Genomic DNA, 23,419 nt, shown 5'->3' on the forward strand with positions numbered 1-23,419 from the left:
GTGTGTGGAATAAGTCACAAAGTACAACATAAGATAAAAACATTTGAATGTAATACTCACTACCCTGATCATTTGTCTGGAGATTGTCAAAATAGGTAAATACATTAAAATACAATGGAACTGCTAATTTCAGAATTAATACACTGTCAGAATGAAACATAGTTATGCAGTTTTAATAACTTCATCATATACAAAATATCTAATCTTGACTGTTGCGACCATGTGCTGTCAAAACTGAAATCTAACAGAAATTTTTACTTCATTTTGTCTAATAGATCCTGTAAAGATATTCATCTATAAAAACTTTCACACTCTGTTTAAACTGTGCTTTATCTGAAACCAAGTTTTGAATGGTAGCTGGCAATATATTGAAAATGTGGTGTTCCTGAGTATTGGACCTCTTTTTGGATCAAGGTAATTGATTTTAGGTCATTATGTAGATTGTTCTTGTTTCTAATGTTGATACTATATATTGAGCTATTGGTTGGAAATAGAGATGTATTATGTGCAACAAATTTCATTAAGGAATAAATATGCTGAGAAGCAGTGGTTACAAAACAAAGTTCCTTGAATGCATTTCTACATGATGTCCTTGAATTTACACCACAATTGAGTCCTATTACATGCTTTTGCATACTAAAAACTTCTGCTTGGTTTTACAAGTTACCCCGGAATGTGATCCCATTATGACGTAACAGAATGGAAGTAAGCAAAGCGTCCAAAGTTTTTGTTTAATTTTTATATCTCATGCATCCAACATAATTCTCTCTGCAAATGAAGTCTTTTTTAGGTACTTCAGCAATTCTGTAGTATGCCCTTTACAACTGAATTTATTATAGAGTTGTAATCCCAGAAATTTAACACTGTGAACCTTTTTGACTTGCATCTCTGCATACGTTATGGAAGGAAATCTCTTACAGGTTTTGAACTGCATATAGTGGGTCTTTTCAAAGTTTTATGACAGTGAATTAGCTTTAATCCATTTATTAATGTCAGTGAAAATTTGATTAGTAGCCATTTCTAAATCTGTACTTGACTTGCTACTTACTGCAATGTTTGTATTATCTGCAGACAAAACAAACTTAGCATCTGGCACTGTAACGGACAAGTCATTGATGTACACAAGAAAAAGTAATGGACCCAAGAAGGAACCTTGAGAAACATCACATGTAATTAAATCCCAATCAGATGAAGACTGACTGCTTACTGCACATGGCAGTGTTACTGATTGTGCAAATTGTTCACTGACAGAGCTTTTCAATAAATCCACATTAAAATCACCATCAACCACGATTGTCTTGTTTTTTTACTGTGAGATGGGACAACAGAGCTTCCACATTATTTATGATGATGTTAACGTTTCCTGAAGGTCCTCTGTATATACTTACTATTATGAAGGACTGATTGTGAAATAGTACTACTGTTGCACAAGCTTCTAATAGTTGCTCTGAGCAGAATTTATTAATATCGATAGTCTTGAGATCAAAACAGTTTCTGACAAATGTGGCAACTCCTCCTCTCTCCATATTTTCTCTACAGAAATAAGAAGCTAACTTGAATCCAGTGACATTTAATGTATCTATACCAGTGGTCACATGATGTTCAGAAAGGCAGATTATATCGACTGGTTTGCTCAACTCTTAATTCTTTGACACAAATAAGCAATCATTAAGCTTACCCCCTTGTCCTTAGATATTGTGGTGCATTAAGGATAATTGATTTTGTGCAATGTCTGAATTACAACTGTATGAACCTAATTTTCAATCAGGGGGTGTTTGTGTGAATTTTGTACATTAAAATTTGCTTTTTGGCTTTCTGTCTTAACAATGTGAATGCATTTTCACCCTGTCTCTGGACATCTTTTGTTTCTGCCCTTCCTACCCTTAAAAACTGCTGTTCTGTCACTTGTAACCACTAGTACTTTACCACTTGTGATAGTGCCATCCTCCCCATCCCCGTCCCCTTAAGTTATTTGCTATTAATCCAGCGAGTTCTCCCTTCTCTTTCCTGTTGAGGTGAAGGCCGTGCCTAGTATCATCCCACCTACTGATAGTCAACTGGAACCCAACCAGTATGAGACCCCATACTTGATCCAAGCAGTTGTTCCACCTCTAAATTAACAGTAACAGAAGAGTTTAAATGAAGCTGGTCATGGTGCCTCAGAGTAGATACAAGCCCAACACCAGTATGTCTCGTTGCAGCTTCCTTTGTGAAGTTAACCTGTGTTCTCTATCACCTGACCCAGACTTGCACTAAGTTTGAAAAACTTGTGAACTAGTAGTGTGACCCTAGTTAATCCTGCAACAGGTGGCCAAGACCTCTGCCATGTAAACTACCTAACAACATAACTTTCTTCTTCTTTTTCTTCTTCTTCTTCTTCTTCTTCTTCACAACTTTTTGTGACTTCTTACTTCTCAAAACACTTTTTGGAAGTTTGTTGTGTCCTGCCTACTCCATCTACTTCTTGATTTGCACATTATTCATTCATAGGGTTATAACAATGTGATATGCTATGAAAATAACATTTGCTTGTGTGAAATCAAACAATGGAAGCTCCAGGTTGGAATATCAACAATGCAGGAAAAGTTGGATTGCTACTTACTGTAAAGATGGCACATAAAGTTGCAGACAGGCACAGTTAAGACACTTACACACAAGCTGTCACCCACTACCTTCATCTTTCTCTCTTTCCTTTTTGTTCTTGTTATCTTTTTTTGATGAAGGCGGTATCTGAAAGATTTTGTGTAAGTGTCCTTTAAATGTGCCAGTCTGCATCTTAACATGTCACCTTCACAGTAGGCAGCACCCTATCTTTTCCTACAGCACCCTATCTTTTCCTACATTGTTGATATTCGTGTGTGTGACTTAGACATAATTTTAGTTCATAGAATGCCTTGTGTGTCTCATTTTTGTTGATGTCTTTTGAACCACCAATCGCCGGCCGAAGTGGCCGCGCGGTTCTGGCGCTGCAGTCTGGAACCGCGAGACCGCTACGGTCGCAGGTTCGAATCCTGCCTCGGGCATGGATGTGTGTGATGTCCTTAGGTTAGTTAGGTTTAACTAGTTCTAAGTTCTAGGGGACTAATGACCTCGGCAGTTGAGTCCCATAGTGCTCAGAGCCATTTTTGAACCACCAATCAGAACAAAATGTCATGACTATTTAATTTAATCATTTCACTTCATTTGACCCAACCACGTTTCTTAGTTCAGACGAACTGGCACCTGATTTCACAAAACTGTAATGATTTCATTTCTGATTTTAGGGTCAGCATAGAAGCGATACACTTTGTCATATATTGAAAAGAAGGTTTAAGGCTTTACTAATTTCTTTTTCTATTATTAATGGAAATTTTTTATGTCTTCTGCAGCCAATATTGACTTTGCAGTACACTTTGAGGTTGGTAGATCAGCTGTGCTCTCAGTTGCTGTCTTTGATTTATTTTCTTGTAGTGATGAACATTTTAGTTCCACTTTGTTCACACAACACTTTTCTTCTTTGCGTGTTTCGCAAACACTGCCAGATGCAGTTTTTGTCTACTAAGTTTAAATTGTCATCACAGATTTTTTACATTCATATTCTGAGTACCAGCACTGCTTTTGTACGACACTTTTGACCACTTTAAATCTGAAGAGACCAAAATGTCTTCAGAGAGATTCTGCGTGTTTTGTGATAAGATCGACTCACTTTTCATTGTGGTAAGCGTATTTATGTCCACTTTTTGCACACTTATTAAAAACTGCAGACTAGATATATGTTTACTCAATTTCAAAATTTTGCTGTTAAGTTTTTTACATACTTTCTGTTTACCTGTTCTGTTTACATTTTGTGGGAGATATTTTACGCACTTTATCACTGGTCACCATCTTAAAGGGTATTACTATGTTTACCACTGGGTGCTAACAAGTGACATTTATTGCCTTATTTTCTTCTGTCATCCTTGCTTTTGTATTGTCCTGTTTGCATATTGTACAGAACTGTGAACAATTCTGAAGCAGCTAGAAGATATGTCAAAATCGTCTTAATTTCCTGTGGCATTTACAAGCCTAGTAGCGCATATGTCCTGCAAATAAATTTTTGAAGCCTAGCCAGACCATTATATTGCTCTCATTGCAGCAGGATGCCAGGGCATAATTTTATCAATATAAATGAGCTACTTGATAAAATAGTGATAGAAACCTGCAGGTCAAGACTGTGGTATTTTCACCACAGAGCTGTTGCCTCATATAAATGCAGAGGATAATGAGTCATTATGAGAAGAAGTATCTAGAAATGGGTAACTTTGAGACATGGCTGTGGAGTGAGCAATGTGACCTTCTCCTGCAGCTAAAATTTATTTATTTATTTTAAAGTGATGCTGTAACTTTCAATCATACTTACATTTTTAATACACAATGTACTTTCTGAATGAATGTAGCTGTAGTAGCATTCTCTGAAAGAGGTATTTTTTATATTTTCAATTACAGATTACTGTCACAGTGGTTGAAGCAACCTTTGCGTGATATTAACCTAATAAATGAGAGACTTGATGTTGTAGAGGTGCTTGTCAACTCACCTGAAATAAGGAGGTCCTTGTTGGATGAAAATCTGCGCAGAATCCCAGATTTTCAGGTCCTAGCAAAACGCCTGCATCAGCAGAAAGCAACCTTGCAAGACTGTTACAAGTAAGCAATACTTTTTTTTCTGGTATTTTTGTCTTTTGTGTTCTTTCTTTGAGACAAAATTTTGTGCTTCTGTTGGCCAGTGTCTTTAAAATGTTGTATTCAAAAATCTTTCAATGCTCCAAAGTCTGTCAGTTTCCGGGAAACTTAAATGAAATATACAAGATAACCATCAATCCTAATTTGAATACTGATATAATGAAAGAATACAGCTTCTGAAAAATAAACTGAATTGTCTGTATAATTGGTTAAAATATAGACCAAATATCATTAAAAAAGTACAGTGTTTCACACATACTATTGATGAATCTAAAATTTTAAAAAAGAAAGGAAAGTATTAAGCAACTCCAATAATTCACGTTTGACTAGTGATACCAACAACCTGAAATTAATGGGCAAGCTGGTGCACTGCTAAAGACACGGCACTCACACAATGGTGGAGCAGTCGTGCCATTCAGGTTTGGGTTTTCCGCAGTTCTCAAAATCAGTTAGGCTGAATGCTGGGGTAGTTCATGTAAAAATGTTGCAGCTGAGTATTTTGCTCATACAATACCCACCGTTACTGACCCCTATGTTGGTGGGTGTTTGCATACCAATCTCCTCAACCAGATTCTTTCTTTCCTCCCTCTCTCTCTCTCTCTCTCTCTCTCTCTCTCTCTCTCTCTCCCTCCCTCCCTCCCCCCCTCCCCCCCGCCCCCCTCTCCCAAAACCTTCTTTAATTTGGATGAGATAATGTGTTCTTGCCCCTATATATAATAATGGAGAGTCCTGAATGATACATAAATTATGGAATTGATAGCTAAAGGTAACAACTCATCTTATAGTGGTGTCTGTTAATTTTATATGACAGGATGTATTAAGCTAATAGTTAACGTATGCAGAAAAATGTGCTTGCTTTGGAGCATTCAGTGATTTCAAATTGTGCATCGTGAAACGTGAGTGTTTGTGAGCTCCTTACTGGAATATTTTGAGAGCAGGGGCGGGGAGGGGGGGTTGGAAATAACTGTAGATACTCTGAAGATACACAAAATTGCGGTAATGATGGATTGCAAAGAAAAATACCCTGTAAACCTAAAGAGGCTGGCTTGTATAACTTAACGGCACTTGGTAAAAACAAGAAGACAGAAAGTGTAAAGAACTTAATGCACACTGCAGCCAGATGCAGTTCATTGCTGTAGATATGGCAGTGGGAGAAAGACCTTTATGTACAGTAATGAAGACTGTTGATTTCAATTTCAAGAAAAGTATAATCACAGACCTGTTACAGAATGAATTACTGGTGCTTTTGAGAATTACGAAGGAACCATGTGAGGTCATTGTGTACTTGGTCGAAACACGGATTAAGGCAGATCATCCTGCCAGAATAGAATTCTGAACAGTATTTGTGGAAATATTACTGTTTCTGTGAAAATTGTCATACATTGTTAGAACATCTTCCAGTTTTGTGCTGCACTCGTTCTACATTTTTGTGTCAACAAAAATGAGGTGGCCACTACGAAGAGGTGAATCACAAGAGCTTTCTTTTGGTTTGACAGGCAATGGGAAACTCAAATAGGCTGACTACAATTGTAATACTCCATATCACTCTGTTATAAAAGGTCCAACAATGACAGTGAAAAAAGGTTGAATCATTGAGTGGTTAATGCTACCATATGCATGTACAGGGCGATATGTGGAAGGCAGAACTCTTAACTTTTGAGACATTAAAAGCCACATTTCCATAATATGTTGTTGATGTGGAAAAAGAATACAGTCACAATGTTGTCCAGCTTCCACCATGTCACTTCCAAACTTTACAACAACAGAAATTCTGAAGTTGTTTGTGGAATCTGAGAAAAGTGGAGTAATGTAAATTGCTCAGAAAAGTTGTTAAAAGTGCTTGGTAAATTTGAAGTGAGTGTAGAAAGTAATATGGAAGAATTTAATTCATCCATAGGCAATTCCAGTTATTCTTCCATACAGCACAGATAATGACATCATCAGTGAAGTAAGTGACTCTGACCTGAGTGGTGGTTACCCTCTGCCATAAATTCATGTGTTTTTTGTGACAATCTGCACTAAACGGTTTGAGTGACTGACTCTATTTCCACAGTAACTCTTAATTTCTCTTCATATTCTTGAGGGGGGGGGGGGGGGGGGGGAACCTTGTTTCACAAAGTGACTAAAGGCACATTAGTCTACCGATTATTCATATGACTTTGAAACGCATCCCTGTCGGTGTTTGAACATTTTTGACACATTATAAGATGATTTCTGAATGAATTGTAAGTTGATTTGTGAATGTGTGCATAGTGTACATGATGTCTCGGTCAGGGGATTCCTCGTCGCTTGTAGAAACAAACTTTCCTACAGACAAAAGGGGCTATACAAGCTGAGCGGAGTAAGGCGGAACGGATGAATGCCAATTGCTGTCTGATTGTGTGGTTGATTGGGTTTGCGAATGATGAGCGTTGTTATAATTACTAGCAAAATCCATAGATTCAGACTACAGGAGTGGAAATAAACGAATAACAGGTAAGAAAGATTACGTATTACCTTCTCAGTGTATCCAAGAATATGAAATTTTGACAGAACGTTTTTGGCCAGATCGCTATACTACTAAGGGCTAGTTGTACAGCCCCCGGCTAGCAGCCGCTTTATGTTCTATTCTGGAAGAAGCACGGAAAACGCATTGTACGAACACGTAACAACTCCTAAACGGAGAATAATCGTGGGATAACTAAACCAGTGATTCTGGCAGAGTTAGTGAAGTTAACCTGCAAATAAGCTTTGACATTTGCAGGAATAGTTACTGAATTAGTGGTGACAAGACTGTTTGTTAGAGCGAGGAAGGAGAAGAAACAGGGACATCACACAAATTTTGGAAAATATGGCGATTCCAAGTTTGTATAAAAATTTCATACTACTACTTTTCGATCTCGTGCTTGAGAAACTGGAGCATATGAATGAAGTGTGGAACTATTTCCTAACATAAAGCTTTTTGCTTGTAGCAAGCCTAATAGGTATTTTATATTGATACTTTGTGACTTATATTCTGTCGTTACAAAAAAAACGTTTGTGCCAAAACAGTCTAGTTTATTTGGTGTGTGTTACAATTGTTGCAGTATTAGAAGGGCCTATTTTGTTTTATCTAGAAGACAGTGACAAAATAGACTTAATCTGATCGAGAAACCACAACAGTCGTGGGTTCTATTTGTATTAACAGCTTTTTCACTATTAGACAACGACATTTCAACTTTTCATGTAGCAAAACGTTTGCCGAACTTTGATGGGGTAATATATTCTTTCGCAGAAAGGAAAGCACGTCATGTAAAGCTGTAGCAAGATTGGAGAGACAAAAATTCTAGGAGCTAAGGATTGAAGAAATGTGTATTGTCTTGCTTGTCTCATGTCTTTATTGGGTTTATGTATCCTATATTTAATTTTATGTCACACAAAGCAGCAAGTTGTTAACTGATAGGGAATAAAGAGTGCAAATTTTCTGGAGAGTTCTTTCTCTTAAAAAAAAAGAGGGACAAACTGGCCGACTGTAAGCAGGAGAGACACCACAGGACATTTTAATTTCCACTGTCCTGAATATGGTTTGATGGCATCAATTACAAAATATACACGTTTCAATTCCACAGAGTGAAGTACAGTAACGTGCGATAGAATGCTGTGTGAGGAGGCAAGGCACTGCACTGTGGCACACTTATGACCAAATAACATGTCTTACATTTCCTCGAACACACACGTTTTATGCATCAGACTCTTCAGAATGATGTGCACTACAAAATGAACATATTTTTGAAAATTCGATTTTTTTAAATCTTTGATGCCCTATTTCAAATACTCAAGGGAGTGGCGGGGTATGAATCATCTTTTTGAAAAGTTGATTTCTTTTAAATTTGCGGTGTCCTGCCTCAAACGCTCGGTGGTGGTGCTGGGGGCGCTATCTAATATTGCCCCGGTTCAGAAATGTCGTAGATCCGAGGCTGATGCGCAAAGCAGTCTGAATGACAGCAGGGAAGTGGGTAGTCTCCACGTGACCCGTGTTTACATTTAGTGATTTTGCTGTTTGCTCTTCGTTTACTGTCCTCACATCAAATGAAAACAAAACAGAGCTATCAAGTGATTTTATTAATTTTAATTTGAATAATCAACAGCCTCGGTTGCACTGTTTACCTAGAATTTACCTAGCTTTCAGTCGGGATAACCCAACCTTCTTCAGAATAACAGTAACTACCGTTTGTCTATAGTGGACATTGTCAAGCTAAAACTACAAATCCATAAATTATCGCCAGACTGGTAAAACTTATCTGAAACTGCCTCGGCCCCACTTCGCGGCCGCGACGCGGCAGCCATGAGTGTCGTACTGGAAGTACGGTGGGGCTGAGGCAGTTTCAGGTAAGTTTTACAGTCTGACGATAATTTATGGATTTGTAGTTTTAGCTTGACGATGTCCACTATGGACAAACAGTAGTTACTGTTATTCTGAAGAAGGTTGGGTTATCCCCGACTGAAACCTAGGTAGATGGTGCAACTGAGACTGTTGATTATTAAAATTAATATTTAATAATTAAAATTTTCTGCGAAATGTTGAAAATGTTTAAGCTATCAAGTGAATTGAAATACATTCACATGATTACGGAAGGCTAAATTGTGTTATTAGTTGCAAATTTTATTTTATTTCCACCTTTCTGACAGTCAAGCATTAATTGCCTTGCAGAACAATGAAGTTATTTTTGTCAGTTTGCTAAAAAAAATTTCTTTTACTAATCTTTTCCACTGAGGCAGACTATATATTTGAAACAAAGTGTTTAATTCCACACACTGTTCACTGCATTTCAAGTACACGTTTTAAACTTCTAGAATGTATGGCATTATGCCATAATAAAGAACCAAACATGAGATAACAGTACTGGTACTCCAAGAAAATTTACATCCCAAAAACCACATTGAAAAGCTTAATATCAGGTCGTGGCCTACTTCACTGGGAATCTGGCCATATGAATGTGCACTTCAAATGTGCACATTTTAGTATGGGTCAAGAAATTCCGATGCTCTTGGAGTATCCTCTGATGTCTTGTTTCTTTTATGACATAATGTAAGGTCTTTTACTGTTTTACACGTATGAACAAACAGGCTCCCTAGGACATCATAGCCGCGCAAGCGTGGTGACGCCTGTCATCTGGCACTCTCTTGGCAACTGCAGAAGCGAACCTATTTCTAACAGGTTGCGGGAAAATATTCCGAATGGTGGTTTAAAAAGCATTACCATCAAAGTACCATTCTGGCAGTTACACCGGAATTATGTTCAATAATGTACGATGAGTTTCTTAAATCACAGAGCGTTTGACTCTCCTTTAAAAACCAACTCTTTGATGACGAGCCATTTAGATGAATTCCGAGCCCAGAAGATCAGACATTTATGTCGTTATTAAAAATTTTACTGGCACATTTATGTGATGTATCTTAAATTGTAATAAGAGCATAAAAGACCAACATTGTGTGTGAATGCTTACCTTCTCTTGCAGCGTATTAATCTTATAGACCAATATTATATGTGAAAGCTTTGTGTTTCGTGTAGCAACACTGTGTATATTAATTTATACCATTAACTTTTTCTGTTTGTGTGTTCGCGCTACTTAACAGTGATGTTGCTATTGGCTGACTACATCACGTGTCCTAAGCTCTGAATACCGGCTGGCGAGATCATGTGACATGAGCTATGACTGGCTTACAAAAGCGCATCACAATCTCGAGTTCAATGCTTCAGAAAGTAACAAGCGGTGTTTGGTGGAATTCAAATTTATACTTTCCTAAGACAAAAATATGCAGCATACATGTTGGTGCAAATCAACAATCTATCCAAAACACGTACTCCCCCTCCTCCCGTGTTTAGTTTTCTAAAGCCCCAGGAAATTCTACGCCCGTGTATGAAACCACAATCATTCAAAGTACATATAGTTATACAGTTCAGAGAGCAATTATACTGTCAGTTAACAGGGAAAAAGTATGTTTTCACCTGGGAGAAAGCGTATTTTTAACCGGGTAATCCGGGAGAAATCCGGGAATTTTTTTCCTTGTCCACGTATACACCCTGAAGGTGTAAATCACTGTAAATGAATGTCAATATTGTTCTTTTAACAGGGGCATGGTTGGTTCCTTTCCCTATCTTTGTTGACCTGAGGTAGTGCTCCATCTTTAATGATTTAAAGGCTAACCTTCTTTATTCCCTTCCTTTTGGTTACTGAAATCTGTTTTGTTAGTGGTTCCACATTTTTAATGTGCTCAGAATTGTTTCTATGATATACTAAGGGGTAGTCACAAAGATTTAATTATCACCTAAAAAAAAAGAGTTGTGTAATTAATTTTAGTTTGTTTTTGGGTACATATCTACATTTGTGTTACACAAATGCTGCATTTCAAGTACAAGTTTTCAACTTCTAGCACGTATGCCATTATGCCATAATAAAGAACCAAACATGAGATAACACAGTACTGGTACTCCAAGAAAATTTACATCCCAAAAACCACATTGAAAAGCTTAATATCAGGTCGTGGCCTACTTCACTGGGAATCTGGCCATATGAATGTGCACCTCAGTTGATGTTTAAAAAAAATGCTTAAATATTCGCTACTTGTGTTCTTCATAAGTTGTCAGTTGACATGTATAACAGTTTAACAGAGGTATGTTAAGATAAGTAATTATCACTGTACGATAAAATGTTCTTCATGCCACAGTTCTATAGGAAGCTGCTAGAGGAGCCATTTCCACTTTATTGATAGGCCTTGCCTCTTTGTTTTGGCTGTTCTAGTACAGTGGTAAGATAATTCAGTGCGAGGATTTTGAGGTGGACCAGGGCTGCAGACATCTACATGCAAACAAACATAAAATAGAACATTTTTTCCATGCAAGTGAATTATCATTTGGCACCTTCTCCCCCTGCCGGCCCCCCTTTTCTCACGAACTCTTTGAACTGTGACAGTTTTTGCTACTAATTGTGATACGCCTTGTATACAAATCTTGTGCGTGAGTGCCCGTCGGAGCTTGGCACCCCAAGCAACAATTGCTTATTGTGATATGTCCTGTATAGAAATCTCACAGTTGTCGCACCTCTCCCACCTTGACGCCCCAAGTGGCATCTGTGTTGTTTGGCTTTTAAACCAGTACTGGACATTACCTTTTTTGAGGTGGTAAGAAAACTGTTATCACTATGCCTTGTATATAATATTTAGTAATGAAAATGTAACTATTATTTACGTGTACCTTTCAAAACTGTATTTGCTTTTGTGTGTTGCTCATCATCATCTTTTTATTGATGTAAAATTGAATAATACTATCAGTACATGGTGTTCTATCACCCTTACATCATGGTTTATTGAAACCAGTAACAAAGCACCTATATTTTTAAGTGATATGAAATTGCTCACCTCAGTTGATGTTTAAAAAAAAATGCTTAAATCTTCGCTACTTGTTGTGTTCATCATAAATTGTCAGTTGACATGTATAACAATTTAACAGAGATATGTTAAGATAAGTAATTGTCACTATAAGATAAAATGTTTAGGAATTATTCTACACATTTGAATACTCTCAAGTGCCTGTGTGCTGTGTTTGGTTTTGGCACCCATCAACACAATTCCCATAGTGTGCAGCCCTTCCTAGTTCATGATATAATTCCATCAAGTGAAATATCATTTCAACATAATAACAAAAAGCCAGGCCAAAATGACCATTCTTTGTTTCACTAATTTTATTATTAGTGTTACTGCAAAACCTAGATTCGGATTGTAAGCTCATTTTATTGTTAAAGACTACCCCTCCTGCGGGTCCGGGGGCAAGAATAGGCCCGAGGTATTCATGCCTGTTGTAAGTGGCGACTAAAAGGAGTTCCACACGTTTCGGCCTTTATGTGATGGCCCCCTGTAGGGTTTGACATCCATTCTTCAAAATTTTCCCAAAGAGTGAGCTAGTTGTGGAAGAGCGCCTTACATGGTGCACCGTGTCCATCGTGCATTGAGATCTTTAGCCCACTTCCTCGTCGTCGCATTTCAGTCCCGCTCATTCTCCATCTCTTGGGCGAGGACACCTTCCTGGGTGCATTTTCCACCATGCACTATGCAGTGTAGCTTTCTGAGTCGAAGATGACCATGGACTTCTTTGCACCTAATATCCACCACAGTAGCCAGTCCGTTGTGGTGGGGCCACCATGTACCCTGTTGGTTGTAGCCTTCTCACCACACAGGGATCGCTCTGCTGATGCCTGCGCCGTTAACTCCCCACGTATGCCAAGGAGTAGATGCCCATCCTCCTGGGGCATCGGGACTCCCGGCAATGGCCATCCTGCCAAGTGGCCTATGCTGCAGCTGGGTGGCATCAGGGCGGATGACATGCGATGAATTGTAGTGTATCATCTCTTGCTGGCGGTGAAACACCAGCAATCTCTAAGCATTCATGAGCTCAATTCAATGCACAGGAGTATGACACCAAATCGTTACCATCCCTGGCCACACCATGGGAGGAACGTCAGGCTGAGGATAGCAGCGGATCTTATCCGCCGCAGTGCCTTGTACGTTAGAGAGCTGATGGGGAATCTTTCATGACATTGAAGCTTCAGTTTTTGTTGAGCATTTAGAGGACAATTTTGGGGAGATGGAGGGCTTGTCCAGAATGAGATCTGGGTCAGTCTTGATCAAAACAGCATCCTCTGCCTAGTCACGAGCGTTACTCAGTTGTGACAAGTTGGGGGATGTTTCTGTAACCAACGTGCCCCATAAGAGCTTAAATATGGTCCATGGTATCATATTTCACCGGTACCATCTTTTGCAGTCTGACGATGAGCTGCACGCCAACTTAGAGCGGCGAGGTGTACATTTCGTCCGGCGTGTCCACCGGGGTCTGAGGGATAATAAGGTTGCCACTGGTGCATTTATCTTGGCATTCGAGGATGATATATTGCCCGAGAAGGTCAAGGTGATGCCCTAATACTGTGATGTAAAACCCTATATCCCTCCACCGATGCGGTGCTATAAGTGCTGCAAGTTCAGCCATATGTCTTCCCACTGTACTTCCAGCGACACATGTTGAGATTGCGGACTTCCATCACGTCCCAATACTCCATGTGCCCCGCCTCCCATCTGTGTCATCTGCGGAGAGCACCATTCGCCTTGCGCACCAGACTGCAGGGGTCTCCAGAAAGAAATTAAAATCGTGGAGTACAAGACCCTAGACCAACTGACCTACACCGTGGCTAAGAGCAAATTTCAATGCCTGCATCCTGTACGTATGACATCGTCTTACACAGCTGCTACAACAGTTCTGGCACCATCAGCTCCACCAACCCAGTCACCTCTCAGAGCCAGAAGACTACACCTGCCCCCTTGATGGAGGGGGGCATTTCCCTCCCTGTTGCTGCCGCACCACCTACTTCAGGAGCAACACCCTCCCAACCATTGGGGACGTCTGTCCCCACTTCTAATTCAGAGAAGCGTAAGTCTTCCTGGGTTTCTCTCGCTAAGAAGAGGCCCCTTGGGTCACTCCCTTCCCAGGTTTCTGCTAGTGGAAAAGATGACACCCACCAGTGGCTGAAGAGCTCAAAAGCAGCTGGTCATAGTGTTTCACGCTCATCGTCAGTCCCGGAGGGTGAGCCAGTGATGTCCTTAAAGCTAGGGAAACCAAAGGAGCAGCAAGAGAAGTCCTAAAAGAAGACGCCTAAGACCAAGGAAATTGCGGTGGCACCCACATCATCGCTACCTACAAGCTCTGCGTCTGAGGATGGGGTGGAGATTCTGGCATCCGCTGAGGACCTAGATCTCACCAGGCCCTCAGAAAGTTTCCCCCCTGCGGGTTCGGGGGTTAGAATAGGCCCGCGGTATTCCTGCCTGTCGTAAGAGGCGACTAAAAGGAGTCTTAAATGTTTTGGCCTATGTGTGATGGTCCCCTCTCGGGTTTGACCTCCATCGTTCCAAATTCTTCCGAAGAGCGAGCCAGTTGGGGAAGGGCGCCTTACATGGTGCATTTTATCCATCGTGCATTGAGACCTCTAGCCAGCTTTACCATCATCGCATTGCCGTCCCGCTCGTTCTCCATCTCTTGGACGAGGATGCGTTCCTGGGTGCAATTTCCACTATGCACTATGCAGTGTTGCTTTAGGCGATGACCATGGACTTTATTGCACCTAATATCCAGCATGGTAGCCAGTCCGTTGTGGTGGGGCCGCCATGTATCCTGTTGGTTGTAGCCCCCTGACAACACAGGGATCGCTCTACTGATGCCTGCGCCATTTACTCCCCATGTATTCCAAGGAGTAGAAGCCCATCTCCATGGGGCATCAGGACTCCAAGCAATGGCCATTCTGCCAGGTGGCCCTTGCTGTGGCTGGGTGGTGCCCATGGGGAGGGCCCTTGGTCGGAGTAGGTGGCATCAGGGTGGATGACAGGCAATGAAGCGTGGCACATCATCTCTTGTTGGTGGCCAGCCACCAGCAGTCTCTAAGCGTTCAAAGGCTCATTTTAAAGCTAACGTGTATGACCCCAAATCGCAAATCGTCCGCACCCCTCCTCCCCCCCCCCCCCCCCGGCGACACCATGGGAGGAACGAAAGGCTATGAATGACAGTGAAACATATTCGCCCCGGTATTTCGTCTGTACCAGAGCTAATGGGGGGAATCCTTTGTATCCGTGAAGCCTTAGTTCTTTGTAGAGCATTTAGAGGACAAGTTTGGGGAGGTGGAGGGCTTGTCCAAAATGCGGTACGGTTCAGTGTTGATAAAAACAGCATCCTCTGCCCAGTCACGAGCCTCGCTCGCTTGTAAGAAGCTGGGGGATGTTTCAGTTACTATCACGTCCCATAAAAGCTTAAATATGGTCCAGGGCATTATTTACAACTGGGATCTCCTTTTACAGTCCGATGACGAGCTGCGCGCCAACTTAGAGCGACGAGGTGTCCATTTCGTCCCGCACGTCCACGGGGTCCGAGGGATCACCAAGTTGCCAACCGGTGCCTTCATCTTGACCTTTGAGGGTGACACATTACCTTAGAAGGTCAAGGTGATGGTCTACAGCTGTGATGTAAAGCCATATATCCCTCCCCCGATGCGGTGCTTCAAGTGTTGGAAGTTCGGCCATATGTCTTCCCGCTGTGCTTCCAGCCTCATGCGTCGCGATTGTGGTCGTCCATCCCATCCTGATACTCCATGGGCCCCGCCTCCCATCTGTGTCAACTGTAGAGAGCACCATCCCCCTTGCTTGCCTGACTTTCTGGTTCTGCAGAAGGGAAGGAAAATAATGGAATACAAGACCCTGGACCGACTGACCTACACTGAGGCTAAGTGGAAATTTGAACGGCTTCATTCCATGCGCATGACGTCTTCTTATGCCGCCACTGTTACTCATGCTACAGTTTCATCAGCTGCAACACTTACAGTCAGCTCTCAGGGTCAAAGGAGCACACCTGCCCGCTTGATGGTGGGGGTCACTTCACTCCCTGTTGCTCCTGCTCCATCTATTTCAGGAGCAACACTCCCCCAACCATTGGGGATATCAGTTCCCACTTCCCAGCCGGAGAAGTGTGAGACTTCTTCAGCTCCTCTCACCAGGAAGTGGTCCCGTGGGGACCTCCCTTCGCAAGTTCAGACCAGCGGAAAAGTGGACACCCGCAAGTGGCTGAAACAACCACTGGTGTCTGGTTGTAGGGCCTCACGGTCGACGTCCGTCCCTGAGACTGACCCAGGGAAGCCCTCCCACACTCCGAAGGCACAGCGTGAGAAACAGAAGAAGAAAAAGGTTCCCAAGAATCCCGACATTGCGGTGGCACCCGTCCCACCGCTTCCTACAAGCTCAGCGTCTGAGGATGAGGTCGAGGTCCTGGCGTATGCTGAAGACCTGGATTTTGCCGGACCCTCGGGCGCAATGGATGTCACTCGCGTGGGTACTGAATCAGTGGCAGCAAGTGACCCAGTGCCGTAATCTGCCTCCCCAGTTCCTTCACGCCTTTCACACCCATGGACAATGTCATCCTCCAGTGGAACTGCGGCGGTTTCTTCCACCATCTTGCTTAGTTCCGACAACTTCTCAGCCTTCACCCTTTCTTCTGCATTGCTCTTCAAGAAACTTGGTTTCCAGTGATGCGAACCCCCGCCCTCCGTGGCTATTAGGGTTATTATAAGTACCGGGCAGCTTATGAAAGGGTGTCTGGTGGCATCTGCATCTATGTCCTGCACTCTCTTCACAGCGAGTCTGTCCCTCTACAAACACCTTTAGAGGCTGTCGCTGTTCGGGTGTGGATGCCACAGGCTTTTACTGTCTGCAGTCTCTATCTTCCACTGAATGGTGATGTCTCGCAGCATGTCCTCGCGGCGCTGATAGCCCAATTGCCGCCACCTTTCCTGTTACTGGGTGACTTCAACGCCCATAACCCTCTGTGGGGTGGGTCAGTGGCAACAGGTTGAGGCGCCACCATTGAGAATGTATTGGCACAGCTCGACCTTTCTCTTTTTAATAATGGTGCCTTCACACATTTCAGTGTGGCACATGGCACGTACTCCGCCATCGACCTTTTGATCTGCAGCCCTAGCCTCTTACCATTTGTCCAATGGAGTGTGCATGACGACTTGTGTGGTAGTGACCATTTTGCGATCTTTCTGTCACTGCCACAGCGTCACTCTTCTGGGCGCCCTTGCAGATGGGCTATGAATAAGGCTGACTGGGACTTGTTCTCCTCCATTGCCGCTATTGAGCCTCTTTCTAATGAGGCCATTGATGCGGTGGTTCACTCGGTCACCACCGGCATTGTTACTGCCGCAGAATCTGCCACTCCCCGTTCTTCTGGGTCCCCTCGGCAGAGAACTGTGCCTTGGTGGTCGCCTGCGATCGCCGAGGTGATGAAGGATCGCAGGCGGGCGCTCCAGTGTTACAAGCGGCATCCCTCATTAGAAAACCTCATAGCCTTTAAACGGCTCCGTGCGCGGGCCCGCCGCATCATTCGCCAACACAAGCAGGAGTGCTGGGAACGGTATGTCTCCACCATTGCCCTCAATATCTCTCCATCGCAGGTTTGGGCCAAGATTAGGCGCCTCTATGGCTATCGGACCCCTGTCGCGCTGGCACTGAATGGAGCAGTTTGTACTGACTCCGACATAATTGCAAACTGCTTAGCAGACCATTTTGCTCTCTGTTCCGCTTCTGTGAATTACCCAATGACCTTCTGCTCCATTAAAGAGCGGTTGGAATGTCGGAGCCTTTCATTTCACATCCGCCATCCTGAATCCTACAATGTTCCATTCAGTGAGTGGGAATTCCACAGTGCCCTAGCCGCTTGCCCTGATACAGCTCCTGGGCCAGATCACATCCACTGTCAGATACTGAAACACCTCTCAGTGGACTGCCAGGAACGCCTTCTCGACCTTCACAACCGTATCTGGGTCAAGGGTGAGTTTCCGTCGCAGTGGGGGGAAAGCATTGTTATCCCCATTTTGAAACCTGCCAAGAACCCACTGGAGGTTGACAGCTACCACCCCATTAGCCTCACTAACGTTCTTTGCAAGTTGCTCGAACGCATGGTGAGCCGGCGGTTGAGTTGGGTACTCGAGTCTCGGGGCCTTCTGGCTCCGTCTCAAGGTGGGTTCTGTAAAGGACGCTCTGCCGCCGACAATCTGGTGGGCCTGGAGTCAGCCATCCGTACGGCCTTTGCCCGCCGTCAGCACCTCGTCGCTGTCTTTTTTGACATGTGGAAGGTGTACGCTATGACATGGCGCCATCACATCATCTCTACGCTTCATGGTTGGGGTCTTCGGGGTCCGCGGCCGATTTTCCTTTGAAATTTTCTGTCGCATCGTACCTTCCGCGTGCAAGTCACTGCCTCCCTTAGTTCCTCCCAAGTTCAGGAGAACGGGGTACCACAGGGATCTGTCTTAAATGTCTGCCTGTTTGTAATTGCAATTAACGGGCTCGCTGTGACGGTGGGAATGTCTGTCTCAGCTTTCTTGTATGCTGATGACTTCTGCCTCTACTATAGCTCCATTGGCTTTGCAGCTGCTGAACGTCAGCTGCAGGGCGCTATACGCAAGGTGCAGTCTTGGGCTTTAGTGCATGGCTTCCAGTTTTTGGCTGCCAAGACCTGCATTATGCATTTCTGCCGGTGACGCACTGTTCACCCTGAACTGCGGCTTTATCTTGCCGGCGAACTTCTTGCTGTGGTGGAGACACATCGGTTTCTGGGTGTGGGTTTTGATGCCTGGTTGACTTGCCTCCCACATATTCGGCAGCTTAAACAGATGTGTTGGCGGCATCTTAATGCTCTGCGATGCTTGAGCCACACCAGCTGGGGCGCCGACCGATCTACCCTCTTAAGGCTCTATCAGGCGTTAATCCAGTCCCGTCTGAATTATGGGAGCCTGGCTTATGGTTCATCATCCCCTTCAGTGTTGCGGATGCCAGACCCAATCCTTCACAGCGGGATACGACTTGCCACTGGAGCTTTCCGGACCAACCCTGTGATCAGAATACTTGTGGAGGCAGGTGTCCCTCCATTGCAGTTAAGGCGCCAATGTTTACTGGCTGCTTATGCTGCACATGTTTGTAGCTTGCCCGGGCATCCTAATTATCGTCTCCTGTTCCCTCAGTCAGTCATCCATCTCCCAGAACGTCAGCCCCGGTCGGGTTGTACGATCACGGTCCACGTCAGAGAGCTTATCTCCAGGCTTGGGGTTTTCCGCCTCCTTCCCGGGCCCCCATGCGTACACCCCTGTGATGTGTGCCCCACCCTTGCCTTCGGCTTTAATTGGCACAGGGCCCGAAGGACTCAGTCCCACCAGAGGCCTTCCACCACCGATTTCTTTCCATCCTTGCCATGTAGCAGGGCTCTGGCGTTGTTTACACTGACGGTTCGATGGTTGCTGCTCGTGTTGGTTATGCTCTCACTCTGGGGTACCATTACGAACAATGTTCATTGCAGCGATTTCACTGCTGAGGTTGTCACCATCTTTCATGCCCTAGAGTATATCCGCTCCTGCTCAGGTGAGTCCTTCGTTATCTGTAGTGACTCCCTGAGCAGTTTATGAGCTATTGACCAGTGCTTCACTCGCTCTCGTCTGGTGGTGGCTGTCGAGGAGTCCCTCCGTACTCTTGCCCGTTGCGGCCCCTCTGTGGTCTTTGTGTGGACCCCTGGTCATGTCGGCATCCCGGGCAATGAACATGTTGACTGCCTGGCCAAACAGGCCACCAGTGAACCAACTCTGGACATTGGCCTCCCGGAGACTGATTTGCGAGCAGTCTTACGCCGCAAAGTTTTCACGCTTTGGGATGCTGAATGGCGTCATCTGACCATACCCAATAAACTCCGTGCTATCAAGGAAACAACGACTGTGTGGCGGTTGTCCATGTGAGCCACTTGCAGGAACTCAGCTGTCCTTTGTCGACTCCGCTTTGGCCACACCCAGCTGACGCACAGATATTTACTGTGCCGTGAGGACCCCCCTCTATGTCGCTGCGGGGCAGCTTTGACGGTGGTCCACATTTTGTTGGCCTGTCCCCTTTTAGCTATGCTCAGGCAGACATTTGCGCTGCCTGATAAGCTCCCTGCCCTTTTAACAGATGACACTGCCATGGCAGGCTTAGTTTTGCTTTTTTTTCCGGGCAGGGGGCTTGTATCACTTAATTGAAGTGTTTGTCTTTTTTTGTGTTGACTCTGGCCTGAGTTTTTAATGTGTTTCTCGGTGGTTGGCTTTTCCTTTTTTGTCTCTATAGTCGGCCAACCACTGTCACCCTTCGTGTGATTTTAATTCCTTTTGTCTGGTCTCTGTCTGAGTCTGTCTTGTCCTGTGTCGTCCGCTGTCTTTTCCATTGTTCGTTTTTATTCTGTGTGGGTGTTTGAAATTTTGGAAAAAGGGACCGATGACCGTAGCAGTCCGGGCCCTTCAATCCCACAAACCAGCCAAACAACCCTCGGACACAACGGAGATAGACTGCTCAGGCAAAAAGTCAGTGGCAGCAGGTAACTCAGAGGCGTAAACTGCCTCTTTGAATGTTCCATGCCTTCCCAGTCTCACGATGTCATCCTCCAGTGGAATTGTGGCGGTTTTTTCCACTGCCTGGCTGAGCTACGGCAACTGGTAAGCTTTATACCTACTATCTGCGTTGCCCTCCAGGAAACCTGGTTCCCAGCAATGTGAACCCCTGCCCTCTCCGGCTATAAGGGATATTATAGGTGCCGTAGCAACTATAATAGTGTGTCAGGTGTAGTTTGTATGCAGTGAACCTGTGCCCCTTCAAACCTCTCTTGAGGCTGTGGCTGTCAGAATAAGGATGACACAGGAAATAACTGTCTGCAATGTCTATCTTCCTCCAGGTGATGCAGTACCCCTGAAAGTATTAGCTGCACTGATTGATCAACTCCCTAAACTTTTCCTGCTTTGAGGAGATTTTAACACCCATAACCCCTTGTGGGGTGGCACCGTGCTTACTGGCCGAGGCAGAGATGTCGAAAATTTACTGTCACAACTTGACCTCTGCCTCTTAAATACTGGGCCACCACACATTTCAGTCTGGCTCATGGTAGGTACTCAGCCATTGATTTATCCATTTGCAGCCCAGGACTTCTCCCATCTATCCACTGGAGAGCACATGACGACCTGTGTGCTAGTGACCATGTCCCCATCTTGCTGTCACTCCCCTGGTGTCAGGCCTATGGACACCTGCCCATATGGGGTTTAAACAAGGCGGACTGGGAACCTTTCACCTCCGCTGTCACAGTTGAATTTCCCCCACACAGTAACATCGATGTTATGGTTGAGCAGGTGACTACAACACTTATTTCTGTGGCAGAAAACGTGATCCCTTGCTCTTTAGGGTGCCCTCGGCATAAGGCAGCCCTTCAGTGGTCGCCGGAAGTCACTGAAGCAATTAGGGAGCGTGAGTGAGCTCTACAGCAGTATAAGCGGCACCCTCCCCTGGAGCACCTCATAGCCTTTAAACGGATCCGTGCCCGCGTTCGCCAACTTATCAAACAACTGAAGCAGGAGTGTTGGGAGAGATACGTCTCGACCATTGGGTGCCATACGTCGGCTTCCCAAGTCTGGGCAAAAATCAAATGTCTTTTGGGGTACCACACCCTAACAGGTGTTCCCAGTGTTACCATAAACGGTGTGTTATCTACTGACGCAAATGCAATTGCTGAGTGCTTTGCTCGAGCATCTGCGTCCGAGAATTATCCCCCAGTCTTTTGCTTTCTCAACTGGCGGCTGGAAGGGAAAACCCTCTCATTCACTACATGCCACAGTGAATCATCCTATAATGCCCCATTTACAGAGTGGGAGCTCCTCAGTACCCTTGCACATTGCCCCATCACAGCTCCTGGGCCTGATCGGATCTACAGTCAGATGATTAAACATCTTTCATCTGACTACAAGCAACATATCCTTGTCATCTTCAACTGGATCTGGTGCGATGGCATGTTTCCATCACAATGCCGGGAGAGCACATTCATTCCGGTGCTCAAACCTGGTAAAAACCTGCTTGATGTGGATAGCTATCAGCCCATCAACCTCATCAACGTACTTCGTAAGCTGCTGGAACGTATGGTGTGTCAGCAGTTGGGGTCCTGTCCTGGAGTTATGTGGCCTACTGGCTCCATGTCGGCGGCTTCCACCAGTGTCGCTCTACCACTGATAATCTTGTGTCCCTCAAGTCTGCCATCCGAACAGTCTTTTCCAGATGCCAACACATAGTTGTCGTCTTTTTTGACTTACATAAAGCATAAGACATGACCTGGCGACATCATATCCTTGCAACATTGTATGAGTGGTGTCTCCAGGGCTCGCTCACAGTTTTTGTCCAAAGCTTCCTGTCACTCCCTACTTTCAGTGTCCAAGTTGTTGCCTCCCATAATTCCATCCATATCCAGGAGAATGGAGTCCCGTAGGGCTCTGTATAAGTGTCTCTCTACCCATTAACGGTCTAGCAACAGCTATCGGGCCCTCCATCTCACCTTCTTACAAGGGAACCTCCTCATCGCATCCCCCTCAGATTTAATTATAAGTTGGCACAGTGGATAGGCCTTGAAAAACTGAACACAGATCAATCGAGAAAACAGGAAGAAGTTGTGTGGAACTATGAAAAAATAAGCAAAATATACAAACTGAGTAGTCTATGTGTAATATAGGCAACATCAAGGATAATGTGAGCCCAGGAGCGCCGTGGTCATGTGGTTAGCGTGAGCCGCTGCGGCATGAGAGGTCCTTGGTTCAAGTCTTCCCTCGAGTGAAAATTTTACTTTCCTTATTTTCGCAAAGTTATGATCTGTCCGTTCGTTCATTGACGTCTCTGTTCACTGTAATAAGTTTAGTGTCTGTGTTTTGCGACCGCACCCCAAAACCGTGCGATTAGTAGACGAAAGGACATGCCTCTCCAATGGGAACCGAAAACATTTGATCGCAAGGTCATAGGTCAACCAATTCCTCCACAGGAAAACACATCTCATATATTCTATTCGACACTGGTGACAGCATGTGCGTCACATGACAGGAATATGTTGTCGACTCACCTAACTTGTACACTTGGCTAATGGGTAAAAAGATTCTTCTACCATTCGCGATTTAGGTTTTCTTGTGGATGTGATAATCACTCCCAAAAAAGTGATGAAAACATAAGAGTTTGTCACATAAACTGAAAATAAAAAATTAAACTTTTCACTCGAGGGAAGTCTTGAACCAAGGACTACTCGTTCTGCAGCTGCTCACGCCAACCAAGGGACCACGGCGCTCCTAAATTCATATTATCC

The 23,419-nt window shown here is 44.0% G+C and overlaps 1 protein-coding gene across 1 annotated transcript in view; it reads left to right on the forward strand.

Moving 5' to 3' along the window:
* The window catches only part of LOC126248813 (DNA mismatch repair protein Msh2), a 244,481-nt gene that overhangs the window by 166,801 nt on the left and 54,261 nt on the right, over nucleotides 1-23,419 (forward strand). Inside the window, exon 9 of the mRNA XM_049950222.1 lies at nucleotides 4,465-4,662. Coding sequence (XP_049806179.1) covers nucleotides 4,465-4,662 — 198 coding nt within the window. The remainder of the gene's footprint in view (nucleotides 1-4,464; nucleotides 4,663-23,419) is intronic.

The sequence above is a fragment of the Schistocerca nitens genome, chromosome 3 (assembly GCF_023898315.1).
Source record: "Schistocerca nitens isolate TAMUIC-IGC-003100 chromosome 3, iqSchNite1.1, whole genome shotgun sequence".
Taxonomy (NCBI): Eukaryota; Metazoa; Arthropoda; class Insecta; order Orthoptera; family Acrididae; genus Schistocerca; species Schistocerca nitens.